This window comes from Palaemon carinicauda, chromosome 1 (assembly GCF_036898095.1).
Source record: "Palaemon carinicauda isolate YSFRI2023 chromosome 1, ASM3689809v2, whole genome shotgun sequence".
NCBI classification, from domain to species: domain Eukaryota; kingdom Metazoa; phylum Arthropoda; class Malacostraca; order Decapoda; family Palaemonidae; genus Palaemon; species Palaemon carinicauda.
The window spans coordinates 257,559,013-257,581,704 of NC_090725.1; the positions used below are offsets into that span (position 1 = coordinate 257,559,013).

Here is a 22,692-nt window from a genome sequence, read left to right on the forward strand (position 1 = left end):
TTCAGTGGAGTTACAGAAATACATGAGAGCACAAGACCCGGCTGGAATATTGAGATTCACATTCTTTATTGCTGCTGTCTTAACAGAAAACTCATGATCCTCCACTTACTTCTTGGTGTATGGTAGGTGGGTGGTATAACAATCCCACTGGGTAGGGTACATGGCAGTGAGAGGAAAATCTTATTTATGCTTCATCTTCTTTTACCTTTTATCTTTAATCTGTGGTAGTGAAGTTGGCACAACAGAAAAAATAGAATTTTGCTATTTGAAGGTAAGATTAATGGAAATAATAATAGATCATCATCAAGAAGTTGAAGCAATACACCAAAAATACAAAAACAATTCAAAGGAAAAAAAATACTTGAGCAGAAAATTCAAAGAAAAACTACAGTACTGTGACACCATTAGTTACTTACCCCATCAATGGTGATTGTGGGGATGAAGCTTGCTTTTGGCTTGAGGCTATGAGTCATATCACCCATATGCTTTAATATATTTGCACCATGGTCTGAATTGATACAGTTTTCAACATCTGCCCATTTCTCTTTGTGATTTTCAACACACTGAAAAATATTAATGAGTAAATTTAATCTAAAAAATATTCTTTACTGTAAACATTCAACATATACAAGAAATATGGTCTTCTGATGTCCTTAAATTCTTAAATTAACTTTGAATCTTAATCTTTGAGAGATGAATTTAAATATCAAAATGGCTACAGTATAGCGCCATGCATCATACACAATTTCATAATGTTTAGAAAATTGATTGCAATAAACGTAACTATTTTTCAATCATTACAAATACAAAGTTGAGAAGGTTTACTTTTTGGCCAGCAACTAAAGGCTGCATATTTTTGTCAATCATACAATGAACAATTGACAGCTGCTTGGTCTGGTCCTTGAAGATATTGGTGACACAAGCATGAACCATATTGGCCTGGCATTCCAAAGGGCCATGCTGACACTCGAAGGTAAACTTTCCATTTTTCTCCATGGTCTGTAAAATTTAAAAATACAAAATTGCTGTTAGGAAGATGAACAAACTACTAAGGATAGATGTGCAAAGCAAACAAATCTTGGAAGCCTTCAAGGAATGGTCTTTTGAGCTACAAAATCTTAATAATAGATCTAGGCAAAGTAGATTTTCATATAAGAAACTATGTTGTTATGTATAGAATTAAAATTAAAAGCAAAACTTTGTATGGTCCAAATATATAAAATTACCTTCAATAACCAAACCAACATGGGGTATTTCAATGTGAAAGAATAATCTCTCACATAGAATGTCATACATCAAAAAGTTCAGCAGCAAAAAAATATTAATGTTGAGTAAAACACTTCTTTAAAAATGATGGACAGTGATGACATTAAGAATGTCAGCAAAAGCAGACACCAACAAAACAGAACTTCATGCAGCATACAAATTCAACAAAGAAATATGGTTTCTAGATTAATATTGAATTTGAAAAAATCTAAAAGTAAAACTTTTCAATTCATACACAACATTCATCTTACTGATGTCATTTCATCCTGAAATCTGAAATGTTAGCTAAGAATGAAAGCCATCCACAAAATTACTAGACATATTTTGAGCTATATTCTATAAGGTAAATATTTTTACCTTGAGAGTCCAGGAACTAACTACTTTAAAATTGTAATCAATGTCCCAATGAGCAAAAAGAGATGCTAAAAGAGGAGATGAGATGAGGAGATAAATTGTAGTTTTCCCTAACTAATACAAACCTGTAGTTATCAAAGTACATATACTTTCGGTGGGGCTGGAAGGCAGCCATTAGATTTAAAGTGCGAGGTAGCAACCCAGTGGTGGCTGGGGAGTACCCAGCCGCATATATATACTCTCACAGCTGTGATCTATGTCACTTTTTGATTGCAGGCAGGACTTATTGGGGGACAGATGATGGCAGGCCAACTTATATAAATAACTACAGGTTTGTATTAGTTCGAGAAAAATACAAATTATTTCCAAATTTGTCATTTGTTCCCATACTAAAAAACCTTTTGTGATTTATGTGAATAACTCACTCTTAGGAGGGTGGTAAGCTCAACTACTGGCTTAGTCATTGACCCGGGTTAACCTTGATTGATTGATTTGTGGTTTTCTGCCATCCTCTAGTACAGTATTAAACTGTAATCAAGGGAAACCTTGCCACCTCACTTATCAATATAAGTGAGTATGATAGCGGCCTGAGCAACCCAAGTAGTTGCGAGATATCGTTTGAACGTTTAAGTAAGAATGTCCTTGGTTTAAATAGAAACCCTACACATAAAAGGACGTTTCCCATGGCCTACATCGCAGGAGGCGTTGGAGACGTATACAAGTATACAGTATAACAATAAACTATACTTGGTTACCTGCAGAGGTTGAAGCCCGCTTGCAAAGGGAACCATGGTGCTGTTCCCTAAAAAAGGGGAAGATGAAGAGAGTAAAAGAGCCAGACATACATTCATTCATCCCAGCCTTACCTCGGGTAACCAATGCCCTCAACCTTCTGCTACTTGTCCAATAAGGAGCTCGAGGTATTCTTAAATCACTTGTTGTGTCACCACCACAGGAGCGATAGAGAAACCGTATCGGGTCTTCTGTGGGTCACACCTTGCAGATAGGGTGAGGTAGATCAGACCTACCAATGGCATGGTCTGTGTCACAAAGGAGCTGCGTCTAAATGTTATGGACCGATTCTGCCCTAAAACGTTATGAGCTCTGGGTCACCTCTATTAGGAGAAGGAGAGGGATTCCGTGACTGTATGTGACCTGTGTCCCAGTCACGAACGAGATCCTTATAAGCCTCCTTTGACCTTCCTAGGGTTAGCAAAGCGTGCTGAACCTATGGAGTGAGCTCTTTTATTGTTTTCCTGAGGTATGGCCTCAATATAATCACTGGAGTGAAAAGGAGGAATCAATGACAGGTATATGACCCAGTGGATCATAGTCAGGAATGGTAGTCTAATGCACTCTCTTGGGCCATCCAGGGTTGGCGAACGTGCTGTACCCTTGGGGCTATGTAAGCATCCTCCTCGAGGTATGTCCTCTGGTGTAACAGCCTTGATTACAAAGCGGCAGGTTTCCGGTTTGGAGGGCTTAACAAAATTGGATGTTACTTGGTTTCTCGCCATGAGCGAGACATTAAAGGAGGCCCGTAGGGTACGTCTCTCTTTTGATCGAGGGTCACATTGCTAGAGACCTGTCTTCAAGATCAGGAGATCTTCTCTTTTAGGTGCCCTAGGTCCTCAAGGGAGGAATCCCGGGATCGAAGGAAGCCACCCATCCTGTAGAGGGCTGTATTAACCTCCTACGGGTAAATCGGTTCAAACTCTGTGGACAGCAACGGATGGAGGAGATGCTCGATGGACGAGCAAAGGTCTTCCATTGCCCAAGCTTAAGAGCGCGATGCCCTTTGACGGCAATTCTGAGTACATATCTGGAATAGCACCCTCAAGAAAAGAAAACAGACTTCACTTAACTCTCACCATGAAGCATCTAGTTGTAAAGGAAGTCCGTAATGGGTTCTCCGAAGTCACAGACGTGCCACTGGATGTGACCTGCCTTCCGACATGGCTAGATCGATGCGCTAGTCAAGTCTCTTAATAAGACAAGTCTGAGAACAAGTTTGCACAGAAGTGGGGAGAAGCCATCTATTTCTTTCTAAGAGAAACTGCTCACAAAAGAGAATCCAACAGGTGATTGCAGTCCTTCTCCCGCAGAAAGAAATAGATCAATGACTGTCATTGATATTCATTCCCGTTCCTGAAGGAAGACCTCTAAAACAGAGGCTATAGGAGGAGGACTCCTGCAGAAGGGGTGGATTCTATAAAATCCAAACACATGGACAGGATATCTCAAAGGGGAGACCAAGTAGGAGCATGAAGTGTTTCCCACGAACGGGCAGCCGACAAATCACTGTCATTCCCCAGGTACTTTCCCAAGGGAAGAGGATGCCTACTAGGGGATCAAGAGACAATATCATTCATGCTCTGATCCTAGTCCTATGGATGTATGGTACTGTATGTGGCCTCCCCCCCTTTTTTTATGCCTCTATAAGAAGCATCAAATCCAGGAAGTACAAGATCGGCTCCTTTGGAAGAGATTCTCGTCTGGCAGCCATTTTACCAAGACCGTTTCTTGCTCAGATCTTGTGGAGAACCAAGGGAAGGATGTTCCCTAGTGCCGAAGGACCTGGGACCCGGTTAGTCCTTCTGAGGACGCATTCGACGGGGACTGATGCGGTCTTATCGAACTTGCGGAAGTTTCTACAGGCTGGTGACCAAGTCTACAGTTACCTGAATTAGCTATGACATTCGTGTCTCCTTCGATTACTCTAATTTTCAGATCGAGGTAAACTGAAAGCGATGTCTTGCAGGAGTTCAATACTTTTTGGATCAGTCAGTAGTACGGGGTCTTAAAAGATGAGGGCCAATCCTGTACAGGAAATTATGGGATAACTGAATGATCTCAAAACCTTCCTTCGCATGGCAAGGTTTGAAGGTTAAGCTCGTTTCATGAGGAGACACTAAATGTGGAGACTTCTGACCGATGAAGCTCAGCGGTATCATGGCGTACTGCATCTTCCCACGAGATCAGATGTTGCAATCATTAGAAAAAAGAGAGAGACCGCTTCCCATTTCCTGAAAGAAGATGAAAATTAAATAGCATCTTTTGTAGCTAAAATACTCTCTTTCCTTGGCGAAAAAAACATGAGCCGATTATTTTGAGCTATTGGGAGGGGTTCTCCCATGAGGAAAGAAGATATTCTTTCTCAACCACTCTGTCTTAAGGAAGAGCTCCAGATGAGGGAGAAAGTCATCGGCCGACTTCATGAAAAAGACCGAGTTTCATGAAATGAAGGCAATAAAATATTTCCATGGAATGGATTGAAGATGGAGGTTGAAGGTGTTCCTACTAAGGTCCGAGGGCATAAGGGCCAACGGAGATTGGGAGAACACAAAATTTCGACAACCTCTGTTATTCTCGCCAGTCACCCATCTAGGGCTAAAATGTGAATTTCCATTTTTATTGATAATTGTTCACCAGTTCCTATTTACTGTGAAATGTGTTAAATATTACATATGAATTTTTAATCTAAGTCTTGTTCACCCTTGTTGGAGGTGAACAAGGCTTCCCAAGGATCGTGGAGACTTTGTTTTGAGTAGATTAGCTTTCAGTGGGTTATGTTTTGTTAATTTTTCTTGAAAGTTAATGGCATCAGCATTATTTTGAAGTTTTGAATTCTGCAAAGGCCCGAGGACACGCCTTGATTCTGGTAGAGGGGAGTTTGTTACGTACAAATAAATAATTCTAAACAAAGGCCAAAAACATAAAGTAAACGCGCAGGAAGTAGGGTGGCGGTTGCTGACCTATAACCTCGTCTCCCCGATCCATGGGTAGTGTGGGAAGCAGTTCGAGCCACTTTCCTCATTGTGTGGTATTTGCTGAACCAAGCTCACATGTACTGAATTTGTTTCCATGTCAACAGGTACACCGAGGAGAGGGGACACAGAGTGAGAACCAGTCAGGTATGGTTACATCACCTGCCACTGCTACCCTTAGGCGAGACAAGCCCTCAGACCCCCCAGCAATGTATGGGAAATAAGAATACCCAAAGTAGGTCAGTCGAAGACCAGTTACGTTCAAGTCCGAGTCGTGAGTAGGCAACCCTCAATAGGCCCATCTGCCATGGCAAGCCTACCTCAACCATGGCAGGCATCGATACACCATGAGACGTCCAATAATCTTAATCATATAACTGTCTCCCAGAGTGTCCACTGTCCCCGTGTGTCGCTATTATTGACAAGCTAATTACATTGTAATGAACAGATCAAATCATTTGAAAGTCAGCGAGAAACTTGTATTTCCTCTGTTATATAATCTCAAGATTTGAAGTTCTATTTCACTTGCTTTGAAGATTTATGCTCATTTTGTTCTGAAAATTAACTTAGACAATATATCCTCTTACGATGTAAAAATTGTCTAATTCACCATCTCTCATCGTTCTTTATTATTTAATTACCCCAGCCATGTGACACGGCGAGAATCAGCGAACCATGACAAGGGCCAATGAACACTGGAGGGGAGAGAATTGAATTTTTCCTGTAAGGCTAGATATAGGTAATATGAGTAAGTGTGCACTATTGAAGTAGCACTCGCTTGTGGCAACAGTAAGCTGAAGCTCTGTGCACTACCAAAGTAGCGCATACAAGAGGAAATGGCAAACTGAAGCTCTGTGCGCTACCAAAACAGCACACGCTAGGGTCTCACAAACCCGCTATGGGTACTAAGACTAGTACCTTCATCAGGTAGTAGAGCTCACACACCCACCTTGCTAGAGCTTATTGGATGGGTGCACAACACTGCCCATGACTCCTCTGTGAAACTAAGGTCTTCGTGAAGTAAAGTACTCATGCTCCTTCTAACCCCCAGATGGGGTTGGTGAGTAGCCGTATATCATCCCCTCGGAAGGGAACGAAAAAGGCTGTGCTGGACTTGACCAGCCATTACTCCCTCATAAGAGATTGAAACACACGGTGCAGGTCCCAAAGGGCTTGGCCTCACAAAGCTTCATGATCTCTGTAGTGTCCCAAGAAGCACAATGTAGTTAATAACTCTGAAGTGTTATAGCCTACAAGTAGTTTCTCCATTGTAAGAGATGGAAACCCATGAGGCACAGGTCCCGATGGACCCGGCTTAACAAAGCTCTAAGAAATTAATAATTTGGTTCTACCTAACCCGTCATTTTTGTAAAAGAGAACTCGAATTAGGATATGAAGCCACTTAAAGACTAGGTTCATGACTCATAAAGACCTGCAGAGCTGCCCTTAATTAAGCTAAGCACAGGATGCAGAATTGATAGGTTTTTCCATATGAAGATGATTCTTAAGAACTTCCTTAAATTATGATGAAAGGGGACATGAAAATATAGGTCAAATAGGTCAAGAGAGAGTATCCCATTGTTTTCTTGGATATATGAAAGAACTGAAGAGTTTGTTTCAATTATGAATTTTGTGAGAATGAGAAATTTTTTGAGGTTGGACACATCAAGGACTGGACTCCCATCTCATGACGATTTGAGAAACACAAATAAGAACTGAAGCTGGCTGTAGAAATTTTTTTTGCTGGCCTTTTTATTTAATAAGTTTTTCTCCTCCTGAAGAATGCTGAATGTCTAGATTGCTGTTTCAAGTTTTTCTCCTCCTTTTGAAGAGTGATGAATTTGTCTGGGCTGTCGTTTCAAGCGGGGAAGGTTATAGAAGCAACCAATAAAGGTAAATACCATTTCTTTGCTTTGTTTTCACTTGTATGTACTGTATCAAATATTGTTCACAACACTTATATATATATATATATATATATATATATATATATATATATATATATATATATATATATATATATATATATATATATATATATATATATATATATATATATATATACTGTATATATATATATATATATATATATATATATATATATATATATATATATATATATATATATATATATAAAGGAATTTTCCTTTAGTGGCTGCTCCAATAACCTCCCAGACAAATTCATTACTCTTCAAATGGAGGAAAAAACTTTGTAAGAAAAAATGCCAAAGAAGAAGTTTCTATTGCTAGCCTTGGTTCTTACAGCACTTATACAACATAACTCTTGCTGAAATCTTTTTTTCTTGGAATTTTTTTTACTTTCCTCTCTGATACATACAATGTATCTAAAATCATAAAAAGGACAACCTCTGTCAAACTCTGGTGATGAAGGTTAATAACAAAGATTGCAAAAAATCCTTGTGAACATTTCCTTATACAATCAACACCTTTCATCTAGTTTTAAAATAGCGGCACATTATTGTTTATTTCAATTTAGCTTTAGCTGTCAGAAAAAAAACTAAAAACTGTCAATATCTTATAAAACAGTTGCAATACAATGAAAATAAAATTAAGTGAAAGAAAGCATAATTTTTGAGAGATTAAATTTTCACACAACTTAAGAAAATTTTAATAAATGCCAAGTACAGTAATGTAAATTGAAAAACATAATTGAAGTTACAAAAGGTGATAAATGTCTCTTCTAGAATAGCTTAGCAGCAAACTAGCATCTAGTGCTGTTACCACCATTAAGATTTATAAATAAAATCAACCATGAAATCATATGTTATCAAAGAAGCTTACACCCAACCAATGCCAACAAATCCAAATTCAGTACAGTACTTACAGAAGCTTTTCCATACGGAACCAAATGTAGATCAATTATGTCATTCAATTTCTTAAAAGCTGGGGTTAACTGCTTCATAACAAAGTGTCTGCTGTCAGGACATAGCGCTTCATAGTAGACTGCCACATTCATGGGAGGATTTACTTCTACTTCCTGAAAAAGAATAAGAAATTTCAAATACATTACAACATAATTCTTAAACCTTTCTCTAATTTCAAAGCAAATAAACCAGACCTATAAAAGCTAAATGTTACTAAAAAATATTGATTCTATTTGACAAAAATTCAAAATAAGAGCTCAATATACCCCTGCTATCTGAGGAAGTCTGAGTATGTGCTCAGCTAAAAACTTGCAGTGAGGGTAAGAATTCTAGCCATTAAGAAATTGAAAGAAAATTAATTTCGCTATTCTATTGTAAATCTTTTTTTCCTCAACTTTATTCAACCTATGTGACTGAGCCTCATTTTTATTCATGTATAAACAAATTTGAGCTAAAAGGCCCACCACATGGCCCAAGGAGGCCATTAAGTGCAGTGGTACAACTGGAAGAAAATCCCTGCTGTTGCATCACTAAGTAATAGTAAAAAGGTTGGATAGCAAAAGGGAAGTAAAAAATGAGCCAAGAATACTACTCTGAAATACACTTGAAATACACACTTAAGAATATTTTAACAGAAATAACGGGCTAGTAGCTAGGAACTCATCTGGGTCCCCACATTCTATAAGTTCCACAGTCAAGTCAAAGATTCTTAATTTTGTAGAATTCAGAAGCTAAACTAGGCAGGTTACATTCAAGAAAACAGGGATGATAAAAATAAAGTATGTTATTGTTCTTCTTACGGTCAAAGACAAAAATTGATTCTGACTCATACAATAGTCAAAAGGGTTGTATTTTCCTTTTGACAGTAAATGATAGTGCTGTCTGGTATATCATAGTAATGAATATAATTATAAAATACAGTACAACAAAAATAGAATAATTGGGAAGAGTATAATAATTTCCCCCTATCATTAAAAAAGAGCTGACATCCAAGTAAAAGGAAATGAAAATGCCAATAATTTACAATCTGAACACTAGCCTAGTGATAAAATGAAAGGAGGTGAAAAGAAACAACAAATAAATAGAAATAAAATTATACATATAAAGTTGAGCTTCCTAATGCACAGTGTAAGTAAGAGAGCTGAAGGGATAGGGCATGGCTCATTTTATCACCGAAATACTGCAACCTCTCAAAATGATAAGCATCAGTATCCATAACACTGCTGGGAAGACTATTCCCCATTTTTCTGTAATAGTAATGTGGATTTTGTTCAAATGGTAAGCTTAGAGTCAAGCTGTGTCCATTCAGACAGAACAGTATACCAATAAAATAAAAGATCTAAAGTACATGACACAGATGCCATCCTCTTGTTATTTCTAAGAGAAAATTACACTGTGAAAAGTCTCAATACTTGTCATGAGTACAGAATAAGCTTTATAAATATGAAGGGAAAAGATGACCAAATTATATCCATTGGTGGAAATTACTTTCATGACTCTACCCATTTGTGGTAACCCTTCAAACTTTTTAAAAATCTATAGGGATAAGAATTTTTATACCATTAACGACATTGGAAAAAAATAAAAAAAATGTCATTACTTGTAAGGGCTAAAATCCAAATATATCCCTACACACAGTACAGGGCTTATCAGTAAACCCTCTTTTCCTAGGAGATTATTGGGGTCAGAAAATAAATGATTGTACACCTTACAACGGATAATGATGTTGCTTTGGTTACAAATATGACTTTAACCAAAGAAAGCATTGTAAAAGGAGTCAATAATCTGTATATTCTACTAAAATAAAAGAGCAAAATTGATACCCCTCTATTTTTCATTTCATATCGCTGAGGTTTTGCTCTTAGGTGATGCAGTAACTTTAGATAAAGACTGGACTGAATTAAGATTTTTAGGAACTGGGACTGGTGTGGTCACCCAGCACTATCATGAATTCAAATGAATAATGTTGAAAATTAAAATTTATGAAAAAATCAGTGGTCAATGCTAGACTTGGTGTTATACCTTCCATATTATTAGTAGGGGGGTCGCCACCCCCTGCCATTCCTTTAAAATATAGAACCTAATTGGACTTCATATCTGATTTCAGATCCCTTTCTATAAAATAACATTTTTCAATATTGCCTCTTCAGCTTCCCTGTCTGCTGCCTCATTACCAGGAATTTATTCAAGATGAAGCCCAACAGAAACAAAATTTTTTGGGGTCGATAGGAAATGTGAAGGAACCACTCTGAGCTTTCTGAACTAATGGGAGTTGGGTATTAAAACTTTCAAGGGGGTATTGTAAGTATATCTAAAACAATTTACCCCATTCCCAAGACAAGTTCAAAGGCCTTTGCCTATGTAATTATATGTGCTGTAAATACAGAGGCACAGTCAGGTGATCCAGTTAAATATGATTCATCCTTGTTGATTACAGAATATCAGACAGTTTCTGACTGAGCCATCGGAATGGGGATACCATAACAGGGTGAAATGGTATGTGTATTTCCATGATCAACATAGCTGTGCTAGTCACAGCCATCCATACTAGGTTGGTTTGCTGTGAGCGATCAGATGAAAATATCCCACCATCACCAACCTGCAGTAGCCAGCGTGGTGAAGAAAACTGACCAAACCACAGAGTGGAATAAGGACATGTCTGAGGCCTTTGTCCTGCAGTAGACTAGAAATGGTTAAACTAGTTGTTGTTGTAATCTTTATATATAGAACCAAGTTAAATAAATTTGGAATTAACTTCTTCTAAGCATGTTTTCCTTTATATTCTATAAGCTCAAATAAAAATAGAGGACATATCAACACACGAGTGTCTGGCTAGGCAATTTTATGTGAAATTGAACGCTTCAATTATCAGCCAATAACCAGGAAAGATAATTTCTACATATATTCAGTGAAAATTCTCGCATTTTACCCTCCTGACAATATAACGCTGTCAACTCAAAAAAGCAGAATCGGTCTTAATTAGTGGACTTGGAAATGAGATCATTTCCCAGATTTAATGCCAAGTTCACATGAATGACATGCATTAAACAATCTGACAAATTCTCTAATATTTGGTCTCAACCTACAAACAACATTAAAATAGAAAAATATGAATGAATGTTACACATCTTTACAAATAAATAAAATCCATTTGAGATCTTATCTCGAAAAATTACATGCAATATCACTAAGAAATATTTAAAGTATGCTAAAATACTATAACATTTTGTAAATTCGCAAATCATTGAGGTCCCAAATTCAATTTCATATAATTTAAACTGGGAAATTATAACTTTCAATTCTTTAAAAAAATCAAAACCGACATAATTGTTCTCTACTCTAGTCTACATTGTACAGTTGGCCTCATTAATTCCGGTACACTTCACGGGTGACTAAGGAGACAACGGTGTACCATAATTAATGAAGCCAACTGTACCACAATTCATTTAGGCTTCTGACTTATGGAAATATCTTCCTGATACATTTCAACCATTACTAATTAGCCTAATGCCATTATACAGTAAGACTTCTCTAAACTATCGTACCAAATAATCTATACAGTATGTGCTGCTGCCAACGATATAAGAACACGTGGCTGTAACTTTATCTGGAGGAACAAAATTTTACACAATATATTCTCTCTCTCTCTCTCTCTCTCTCTCTCTCTCTCTCTCTCTCTCTCTCTCTCTCTCTCTCTCTCTCTCTCGTGTTATGATATAACATATTACACACCAATCTACGAACATGTCACTGTGTCATAAAACATGTGTGTTTCAACACAAGTGTTATGGAATTGTAAATGCCAACATTCTTTGTGGGTCAGATAAACACTGGGTTACCATCTACTGCAATGGCTGAGTGGAAAAAAAATCACGAACACGTTAATATATCCCTAAAATATTATAGGACATATTATGTATTCCATTCTATTTATTGGAAAACGGTTTGGTTTCCTATTGGTCTTTGTAAGTCAAAACTTCACAGACCACAACGATGTCAATATTGAAGAACTTTTATATTGCTAAACAAAAGAATCAAAATAGCATTGTTCATAAAATAGTCTTTTGACACATAATAACACGTATTGCAGCTCAACTAAAATCATCATTAAATATTAAATCACGCAAACCCAACTAAACTTCGAAACATCAAAAACTCCGATTGTAAAATGACAAGTGATCTTTGAATGTTCAATAGAACCTAACATTGGCAATTCTAATGGCGAATTAAATCAACATTTTTTACGATTCGGAATAAAGATGGATAATCTGACAAAATAGCAAATAATGCATTCTTTCCGAATAGTACATAGCCGTTGTCTTTGTCATACAATGTTAATTATGGGGTTTTAAAGATAAAAGAGAAAATAAGTGCCCATCCTCAAATGTACTGTAGGCTACAGTTATACTGTACGTGTGCACATTGAATTGGGTTCACAGAACACCTGTATAGTAAAACAGAAAACAAGTGCTATTATTATCACCTAAAGCTAAATTTACACCAGGTGAACAACTTTTAGGGTAAAAAAAAAAAAACAAAGAAACGAATATTTTCGATGTAAGAAATTATTTACTTTGGCTCAAGAATAGAAAAGGTGAAATTTTAATCCACGATCACAAGACTCAAGCCGATATTTCTTCCAGCTAAATAAGCATTCGTCGTTTCAGTTCATTTGTCATAATACAACAATAACAACCATTGAACCTTATGGTTCTCCCTCAAATTAATTTTCTAAAAGGAGAGTTTGTGACTTGTTTTAAATATGCAAATGTCAAAAGATTAAATAATAAGGATGGCGAACCTTTAAGGAGGTGCGCGCCATCGTTTGCCAAATCTTGAAAAAAACATATTTCCCTACGTGCTGTTCAAAACATTAGAAAATTAATAATTAAATATCTGTAAAACTTTGGGAGCGTTGCAAATGTTGAGAACTAAAACACTGCCAAGGTAAAACCAAAGACACTCGTGGGTGTCATTACTGTACAGCATTGAAAGCTGTTTAGACATGGAATGTAGTTTAGGGAATTTCTACTTAAAAGTTCGTGTTACACTTGAAGCTCCGTTACACAATCTTCAGAATATATATATATATATATATATATATATATATATATATATATATATATATATATATATATATATATATATAATAGCAAAATTAATGTAAAGTCGATAGTGATAATAATAATAATAATAATAATAATAATAATAATAATAATGATAATAATAATGTATAAGGATCCGTACATCAAACATTAAAACTTTAATAAACCTCTGGGGGTGGGCAATTACCTCACCGAAGAAATTGCATTTAAATCCAACCTCCAAAAACCCAGTCGAAATTCTTCGCTCTTTGTTAACGATATATATATATATATATATATATATATATATATATATATATATATATAGAGAGAGAGAGAGAGAGAGAGAGAGAGAGAGAGAGAGAGAGAGAGAGAGAGAGAGAGAGAGAGAGATTTTGTCCGTAATCCTTTTATACATTTTCTGTATATTATCTCGGTAGACGAACCTTTCAATTCTCTTGATATTAGATATTATGTACCACAACGGAAGAGTATACACTAGCAATAGTTGCCTATTCATCTAAAGGAATTACTTTTAAAAAGTTCAAGTAGAAGTTAATATTGAATCCAAATAAGGTATTAAATGCTTACAGTTTTGCTTATACAACAATTACTGACCCACTGACAAATCATCACGAAAACAAAATTTTACACGAAATGCATTTTTACAGCAGAAATATTAAAATGCAAAACGAGTAAATCCATAAGCAGAAACGCAAACACCAAAACAGCTTACCCATCTGCGATTTCTCATTTTTAAGAAACAAGGAATATGGAGTCTATGATAGGACATTAGGCTGTAAAATTTTCCCATTCACCAATCAATCTGAAAGCAATCGCCTAAAGACAATCACAACCCAATATATTGTAGAATAGCAAAGCACATTATGGGCTGCCTACCGAACTTAGGACAAACTGAAGGGCCATGAAGAGATATCGACTAACAAGTTAGGACCACATCCAAAGGTATATATATATATATATATATATATATATATATATATATATATATATATTTTTTTTTTTTTTTTCTTTAGTATACTGTACCGACTGAAACGTTAAACGTCAGATTTAGAAAAAAATTGCACTTCCCAACCTACTAAAAATTATCTAAATTTGAGAATACTGATTTCATTAAAGATTAACAACACTGATTTTATCCTTTCATAATAAATTGGTATTAAGAAATAATCTGCTGTCTTAGAGGTTTGAATGTTCCAGCGTGGCAGAAATTACCTAATTTGGCAGACAACCCTTGATAAGCTGTTATCAAATCCTGATGTTTACTTGCAAGGTAACAGCCTCTTATTTGCATAAATCCAAAATGGCCGCCGCCGATATAGGTTAAAGCAAAATAGTCATATCTTCAGGTTACAGTTGACAGATTTCAATTATCTTGGTATGCATTCTGATGTTTTTGGGTATGGAAAATCCATTTTTGATGTTATTACAATGAAATGTATATTGCATAAGGCATTTGTAAATAATAGAGTTTTTATTTGAAACGTTATTGTGGGTATAGATATAAGTAATTTTTTTTTTTTATTTCAGTTGAGGTGCCTATTCTATTCATCATGTCACATGAAATAAATTGGCCCTCTGCTGCCTATACCAGGCTGATAGTGGAGGAGAAATGAGATGTCCAGCACAAAGCAAGCGTAAAGTCTGTGGCCCAGTATATGACTCAATTTCAAATGCACTTTCACCATTAACTGAGAATGAAAGCGTACCAGTTGATATACCTGAATCCTTTTTTTAACTCACCAAATATTAAAAGAGCATTGATGGAAAATTGTGCAAAATATCTTAAGTCCTGTTTGAACAAACTAATTCGCGTAAAGCGGACTTATAATGCAGTTGAAAACCAGCTCATGTAACTCAAGCAAAAACAAAAAAAGCGTAATTGTGTCGTGGTTGTAGTTCCTGTTCTGGTGGTGGTACACTAAGTTTTTTATTCTCTTTTGTGATCTAGGTGATGCGAGTATGCTACATAGTGTCTCTTCTACGGCGCGTGATATAAATGTCAGGCCATGGGCTGCTAATCTTAAGGATTTTCATAAGATTGGTAAACTTTCAAATGGTGACCTTTTTGCACATGATGCATTATATCACAAGGAATGCATGCCTAAATACTACACTCGCCACAGGTCCTGATTACGGAAAAAGCGTAGAGAGAGTAAAACAAGTCAGTCTGAGTTGGAAGATATTGCCCTTGCTGAGACAGCTGCACATGTCATTGAAGATGAGAGTGATGGGCCATTTTACATCACCGAGCTGGCAGATATGTATAAAATTCGATTTCGGGAATTAGGAGGCATAGTTCCTGAGAGGATACACACATCTCGTTTTCAGGATCGCATCCTGTTATAGATACCCTGGATGACTGGCCTCGATGCTGATTACAAGCTTTACATTCCATTTAAAACCGCTATTGGAAAAGCAGCTGCTCATGGAGTTGCTTAGAACACCTGATCAGGATGCATGGCTGAAACAGAAAATTACCTCAGAGAAATCATCTTTGCCACACAACAGAAGTTTGATAGAGAGTTTTTAGTTTATACACATTTAAAGTCAGTTCCAATCACATCATCAGCATTTATTGATATAGTACTCTGTAGTCCTGTTATACTTCACTGTACACCATAAACTAATGGGAGGAAATCTACAGCCTTATGCATTTCTCAACTGCTCATGTATAATGCTGTTGAGAAAACATCTTACAAAACAGTTACTAACAACAGACATAAATGTGATAGGGAGACACTTTGAATTCATATTGCAATTAAAGTGTATAGTGGAACAGAACATAGTGAGGAAACCATAAATAGATTACATGAGCTTGGTATAAAGTATGTGTATCATACGCCAGAGTGAGAGCAATTTCCAAAACAATGGCAAATTCTGTAATCAAAATGGTTGGGGCAAAAGGTGTACCCTGTGGAGCCAACCTGAGAAAAGGGTTACTGGCTGTTGTCAGAGAAGATAACATTGAGATAAACCCATCTAACCATGATGCCAAATATGCCTTGCAAGGTACTGGGTTTTGTCTTACTCAGATTCGAACTTCTAATTACACAGGTATTATGAGAAGTGGAGAGCAGTGTCATGAAGCTGCCAGATGTCAGTAACATTTCTCCACTACCATAGTTTTACACAGAAATACAGGAAATAAAAGTTAATGTCAACAAGATTACATACAATACATACTGGATTTTTAAATACAACAATAACTACTTTTGCCCAGACTACCAACATATTAACATTCATGCATATAATAATTGATAAATCGTCTGTCCTATCTCGGACTGAGGACATACCAGCAGTAGTCCTACCTCAGAAAATCACTAATTTACCATCATCTGAAAATTCATCTCTAAATCAGTCATAAGACGAACACTGGATCAGTCATGCATGATTACTCATTGAAAATAATTATCTCAACCTTGAATTTGAGAATGTTGAGGCACCACCATCTTTATCAAAACATGGCTGTTTGAGAAGTGGAAAAAAAATCTGATTTGGTACTATGCTTGGAAACATACTCATCAGCAGACTTTGATGTGGCTGGTGTGAAACTTATTGGTGGTGTCAGTATGGGCACTCCCTGATACCAGATGGCAATATCAAAACGTTCCATTACTATGCTGAAGAGAAGGTTATTCCTTTTATTTCAGAGCATATGATCCACAGCTAACCGTGTTGTTGTAATCTAGGATGAATATCTGCCAAACAGTCTAAAAGCAACAACTAGAGACTGCAGGGGAGCAGGGGTAAGAAAGCAACTATCAGGTGATTGGAAGCGGAAAATGCAAAAGAACTGGAATAGTTATGTGCAGTGACATCAATAAGGTGGAAATATTCAAATATCTATCAGGTGTGATTGACAAATCAGTCATCATTGAGGAGGGGAAGATCATTATAACAACCTGTGGTGAGAATGTCCTCCAAAATCCTAATATACATGGCTCTATGAATCAAGCAGTGTGTCCTCTTATGTCCTCTTAATCCATGAAAACATGAAGACTTATACTGCATGTAACAAATACAGTTGCACAAGGGCACAATCGCATTCTTATCATTGCTAATGACAGATATTATTGTGTTGGCAATATCATTTAGCTCATCAATAGGTGCATAGAAATTGTGGGTATCATTTGGAATGGGCAAAAGGCTCAGATACATTCTTATCCATGATATCTGCAAGAGTATGCCTCCTGATAAGGTATATGCTCTCCCTGCATTTCATGCCCTGACAGAGTCTAACAATACATCCTTCTTTTCTGGTACAGGGAAGAAATCGGCCAATGCAAAATGGTGCACAAGACCAGATCTCACAACTGCTTTATGTCATCTGATGGATAGGCCATTAACACTCTTCTGAAGACATCTGTGTCATTGAGAGATTTGTTATTTCACTGTACTCTGTGACCTGCCCTCTGACAGAGGTAAACAAAGCCCGCCAACATATTTTTGCTCAGTCATCACGCACATCTGAGTTCCTGCCACCAACCAAAGCAGCCCCGATAGAACCTATCAAGAGAACCTATCAAGCAGGATATGTAAGGGGACAATCTCTTGTAGCTGAAAAAGTTTTGACGAGCCCAGACTCCTGGGGGTGGACTATATCTATGTCTAGTTGGGTACCTTTCTGGACTTCCTCTCTCAAGCATTAGAAGCAATGCAGGAACTGGTCAGTTGCAGTTGTACTAAAAGTTGTGTGGGATGGTGCTCATGCTTAAAAAAGGGCCTTGTGTGCACAGCTAGGTACAAATGCGATGGAAATTGTTATGGTCAACCAGATCGTACCCAGAAGCAAACTACAAATAAAATCAGACATTAACTGATATGCAGATGTAATACATTATATCATTATCCATTATGTTCAGTTTAAAACATTCAATATGAACAATGTAGCTTTCTGCTTGGATTAAATTTGTTATATGTATATTTTGTTCTCAACAGAGTAAGTCAGTCACATTTAGTGTGCTTTTCTATATACATTATATTTCTTTTAGCAGTGATGTCAACTTAAGTTTGACATGAACATCTTTATTATCTTTATCAAGAAAATCATGACATTGTTTTTTATGAATTAAATCTAAAACCCTAAAATTTGTATTTTCAGTCTGTATAACCCAAAAATATGAAATTTTTAGATCATATACATTTGATATTGACAAATATATCAGGAAATTGGCCCAGCATGATATTCTTAACCACTCCAATAGATTGGCCATACAAAAAACTATCAAAATTCATACCTAGATCATTAAAATCCGACAATTATTAACTAGGATATGATAATATTGTGTTTAAACTCATATCGGTGGCGGCCATTTAGAATTTATTCCAATTAAGTAACGTTATCATATGCAAAAATTTGTGTCCGATATAAGAATTTATTTACTACCTACCAAAGGTCATCTGAATCAAATTTGGTGATTTCTGCCGCATTTGAACATCAGGTGCTAATTCTGATAAGGCAGCCGACTAAAAGAGAGGATGCTAAAAACACTAGGGTCTTCAGATTCGATTTTGGTTTGCATTTCAACTTATTTATCTATAATTGGCATTAGCATAAAAACACCACGATCTTTTGCCCGCTGTGCCTAAGAATTTTAACGTAAATGCATTCTAAGGGAAATGGATTAGTCAAGGTTATATCTTTATTGTTCGGCAAGATTAATTATACATTAAGAATAAGATTAATCATCATACATTAAGAATAAAAACGAAATATCCTGAAGTGTGAGAATCTACGAGGATAATATAAATCCTGTAATACACTATGACTGAAAATCAATCAATAACACTAAAAATTAAAACAATATCACGACTGATAACGTGTTTAGCAATATTACCGTCCGTCTACAATTACATCTAAAGCTTCCACTAAGTATGGTAACATTAATTGCTGACAAATTATTAGAGCAAAACTGGAATTCGCTATAAGGAATGGACGATTGCTGGATAGTTTGGCATTTTTTTTCTAAATGTTTAATGGGGCTTGGGAATAATAACACATGTGTCAGTCAATTAAAATGGGACGTAATCATTACATGTTATTCTTTTTTTAACCAATTACGAGCTTCCAAATATTTACAAGTTCCCCGATGTTGTTCTACAACAGTCTTTTTTTCCCCACCCTTCCCTTCAGTATCAACCTCACTACCATTACAAAAAGACGTCTCCGAGAGGGAAGTATAACCTTATTCAAAATTAAGCATTAATTTAATCTGTCAGTAATCGATTAGGAAGAAAACGCCCTCCGTTCTGTCTATAGCTATTATTGATCATATGAAAATAAAGAATATCCTCGAAATAGTGACCCACGGGGCTGGCGTGCGCAGCTGCACATCCATGTACCGCTTGTCAGAACATAGGAGCAGTGATGTAACGCTTAATTGCGAGCAAAGCAAAAACCATTAGAAGGGCGTGAACTGAATCATAGAGAATTGTAATACTTTCATTTTCATCCACTTACTGTACATGAACCATATATTTTTCCCACTGGTTATCTTATGTTTTCTTTGCATTTATAACCATTATATATTGCTGCAAATCACTTGGTTTTGGCATTTCCCCATACGAAACGAAACCAGTTTCCCACTGGAGTCCCCCATAATTGTATTTATATAATATAAGTTGGTTCAAAAACTCATAAACGGGTGGTTTTCCCCAATAACCATGGTCAGGAATGCATAAAACACAAGAGAGCGAGTAGGAAAAATATATGGCTCGTGTATTTGGCTAGAAATTAAAGTATATATTTACCAATATTACAATAATCATAGAACAGAAAAAGAATCGGCCACTCAATACTGTTTCACATCATGATCCAATAAACTGTAGTTCCAGCATATAACTTGGGCTTTGGGATAAGATTCAACTTGATAATGCGGTGCGTACAACGTGGCAATAAAGCGCGAGGAAAAATCTTGGATCTTCCGTAATGAAACGTAGCTAGTTGCACGGTCACGTTCAACTATCAACAAGGTAGTCCCAGTACATTCCAGCATAGGAAAATATGATACTACTGAAGCAATTACCCAATACCTTCAAGAATATTTCATTGATATTCCTCTTAACATAACCTTTCAGTTTATCAATATATTATTGTAACTTTTTTTTTCTTTTTTATAAATTTTTTTTACCGTTTACCATGCTCCCTCGTTCACGTCATTTACTACTTCTCCGACACACCCGATCCAACCATAAAAAAGAAAGCTTTACCCCATTATCCTATAGATATAAAGCTTGGCAATACAGGAAATGATAAGTAAACCACCAGGTTCAAAGAAAACTTAACCATTACTTTGTCGCCTACCTTACCCTTCCCTGAACACTTCCAATTATGGGTCTGGTGAAAAACTGAATCTGAAATACTAATGGAGGGGTTCCTCTCTTAAGGCATATCAAAAATTATTATTATTATTATTATTATTATTATTATTATTATTATTATTATTACTTGCTAAGCTACAACCCTAGCTGGAAAAGCAAGATATTATAAGCCCGGGGCCCCAACAGGGAAAAGAGCCCAGTGAGGAAAGGAAACGAGAAAAAGTAACATTTGAATAAATATTCCCAATATAAACTATGAAAACTTTAACAAAACAAGAGGAAGAGAAATGAGATAGAATAGTGTGCCCAAGTGTACCATCAGGCAAGAGAACTCTAACCCAAGACAGTGGAAGGCCATGGTACAGAGGCTATGGCACTATCCAAGACTAGAGAACAATGGTTTGATTTTGGAGTGTTGTCCTCCTAGAAGAACTGCTTACCATAGCTAAAGAGTCTCTTCTAACCTTACCAAGAGGAAAGTAGCCACTGGACAAATACAGTGTAGTAGTTAACCCCTTGGGTGAAGAAGAATTGGGCCAATTCTTCTTATGCTAAGACCGACGGAATGCCCGGGAATATGTCCATACATACCCCCAAGGAAAGGGACAATAGTGTTTCTTGAAAACTGGGTAAAATCATTCGGAACTATTTTCACATGAAATTGATATAGCCTATTGCCTATTATCAAAAATATTAATAAGTTCGTCAGAATTTAAATTATTTCATCATCATCAAACTAATAGAATAATAATAATAATAATAATAATAATAATAATAATAATAATAATATTCAATAAATATTTAGTCAAAGATAATTGATGCCTCTGTAGCATTGTGTTTAACGAGGGTCTACTACCTAAATAATAATAACAAGAATAATAATAATAATAATAATAATAATAATAATAATAATAATAATAATAATAATACGTTACTGACAAGGGCAAAATGGATAATGTTATGGGAAGAATAATTTTGTTCATTCCTTTCAGTGTTGCCAGTGATTAACTAAATTGAACGAAAAACAACAAAAACTAAATTTGGGTTAAACAAATGAGTAAAAGATTTTGGCCCACCTGCGACACTGAATAACCGGCATCATTATATATACTGTTAGTCGAGTTGGCCCACCTGGGCCTAACCTTTCCGTAAGTGTTCATATCATTTATTAACACGAGGGTAAGCACAAGACTCACAAGTACAACAGTCCAAGCATCAACGGAACGTTTACCGTTAGAATAACTGTCTAGTTTCGAGTAACTGCTTCTCAACACGTCCCACGGTACCCTCACGACCCCATTTTCTTTTCTGTGGGTCGCTTGAGTCGTCACGGGTAACTCTAACAATACTATTCTTTCGTCTGGATCGTTGCTATTTTCGGCACCGTGTTCTCTTTTTATATATTTCCCTTCGTTTACTGTCTTTTCATACAACCTTGCCCAAATTTTGGTGAACATATTTAAGACCAATCAAATTTGCCAACTGTCAATTAGATATTATCTGTTCTCGTTGAACTTTTTCATTTTGTTCTACACCAAAATTCAATTTAATATCTATCTCAGTTCACGGTTTTAGTACTTAGGCTAATTGTAGAGAATGGCAGAGCATGAACTCAACCGCCTTCGCACAAATGGAAACCACAAAACGTTGGATCACTTGACCGATGTCAATGTTATTGCTTTAAATTCTTCCAGGTCAAACACTAAAGCTTCAGCATTTTGCATCGCACTCTAACTCCAATCAACTGACTCTACCGACTACGTAACTTTACATCTCGCGCACTCACATTCGTTAAATCTTACGCTAACGCCACCTGTACCTAGCACCGCTTGAAGTTGCCGACTAGTGCGTTTAATTTGTCATGTCACTATACTATTAAGACGACTTCATTATATTTTACTGGAAACACTGGAGCAAATTTTTCAGTAAAAGATAAAAGTTACAATAATACTGACATGCTGTAGAGGAAAATTGAAACGATAAACAACATAA

General features: G+C 36.3%; 1 protein-coding gene across 3 annotated transcripts in view; it reads right to left on the bottom strand.

Moving 5' to 3' along the window:
* LOC137655441 (gamma-interferon-inducible lysosomal thiol reductase-like) overlaps positions 1-22,692 on the bottom strand; it is a 193,202-nt gene that overhangs the window by 67,481 nt on the left and 103,029 nt on the right. Inside the window, exons 1-4 of one of the 3 annotated variants that reach the window (XM_068389344.1) lie at positions 21,777-22,460; positions 8,233-8,385; positions 826-999; positions 417-563 (exon numbers count right to left, since the gene is read on the bottom strand). In XM_068389344.1, the coding sequence (XP_068245445.1) occupies positions 417-563; positions 826-999; positions 8,233-8,385; positions 21,777-22,157 (855 nt within the window). In that variant the 5' untranslated portion in view covers positions 22,158-22,460. Of the gene's footprint in view, positions 1-416; positions 564-825; positions 1,000-8,232; positions 8,386-21,776; positions 22,461-22,692 lie in introns of those variants that run through there. The other 2 variants (XM_068389337.1, XM_068389349.1) reach the window with 2 other exon arrangements.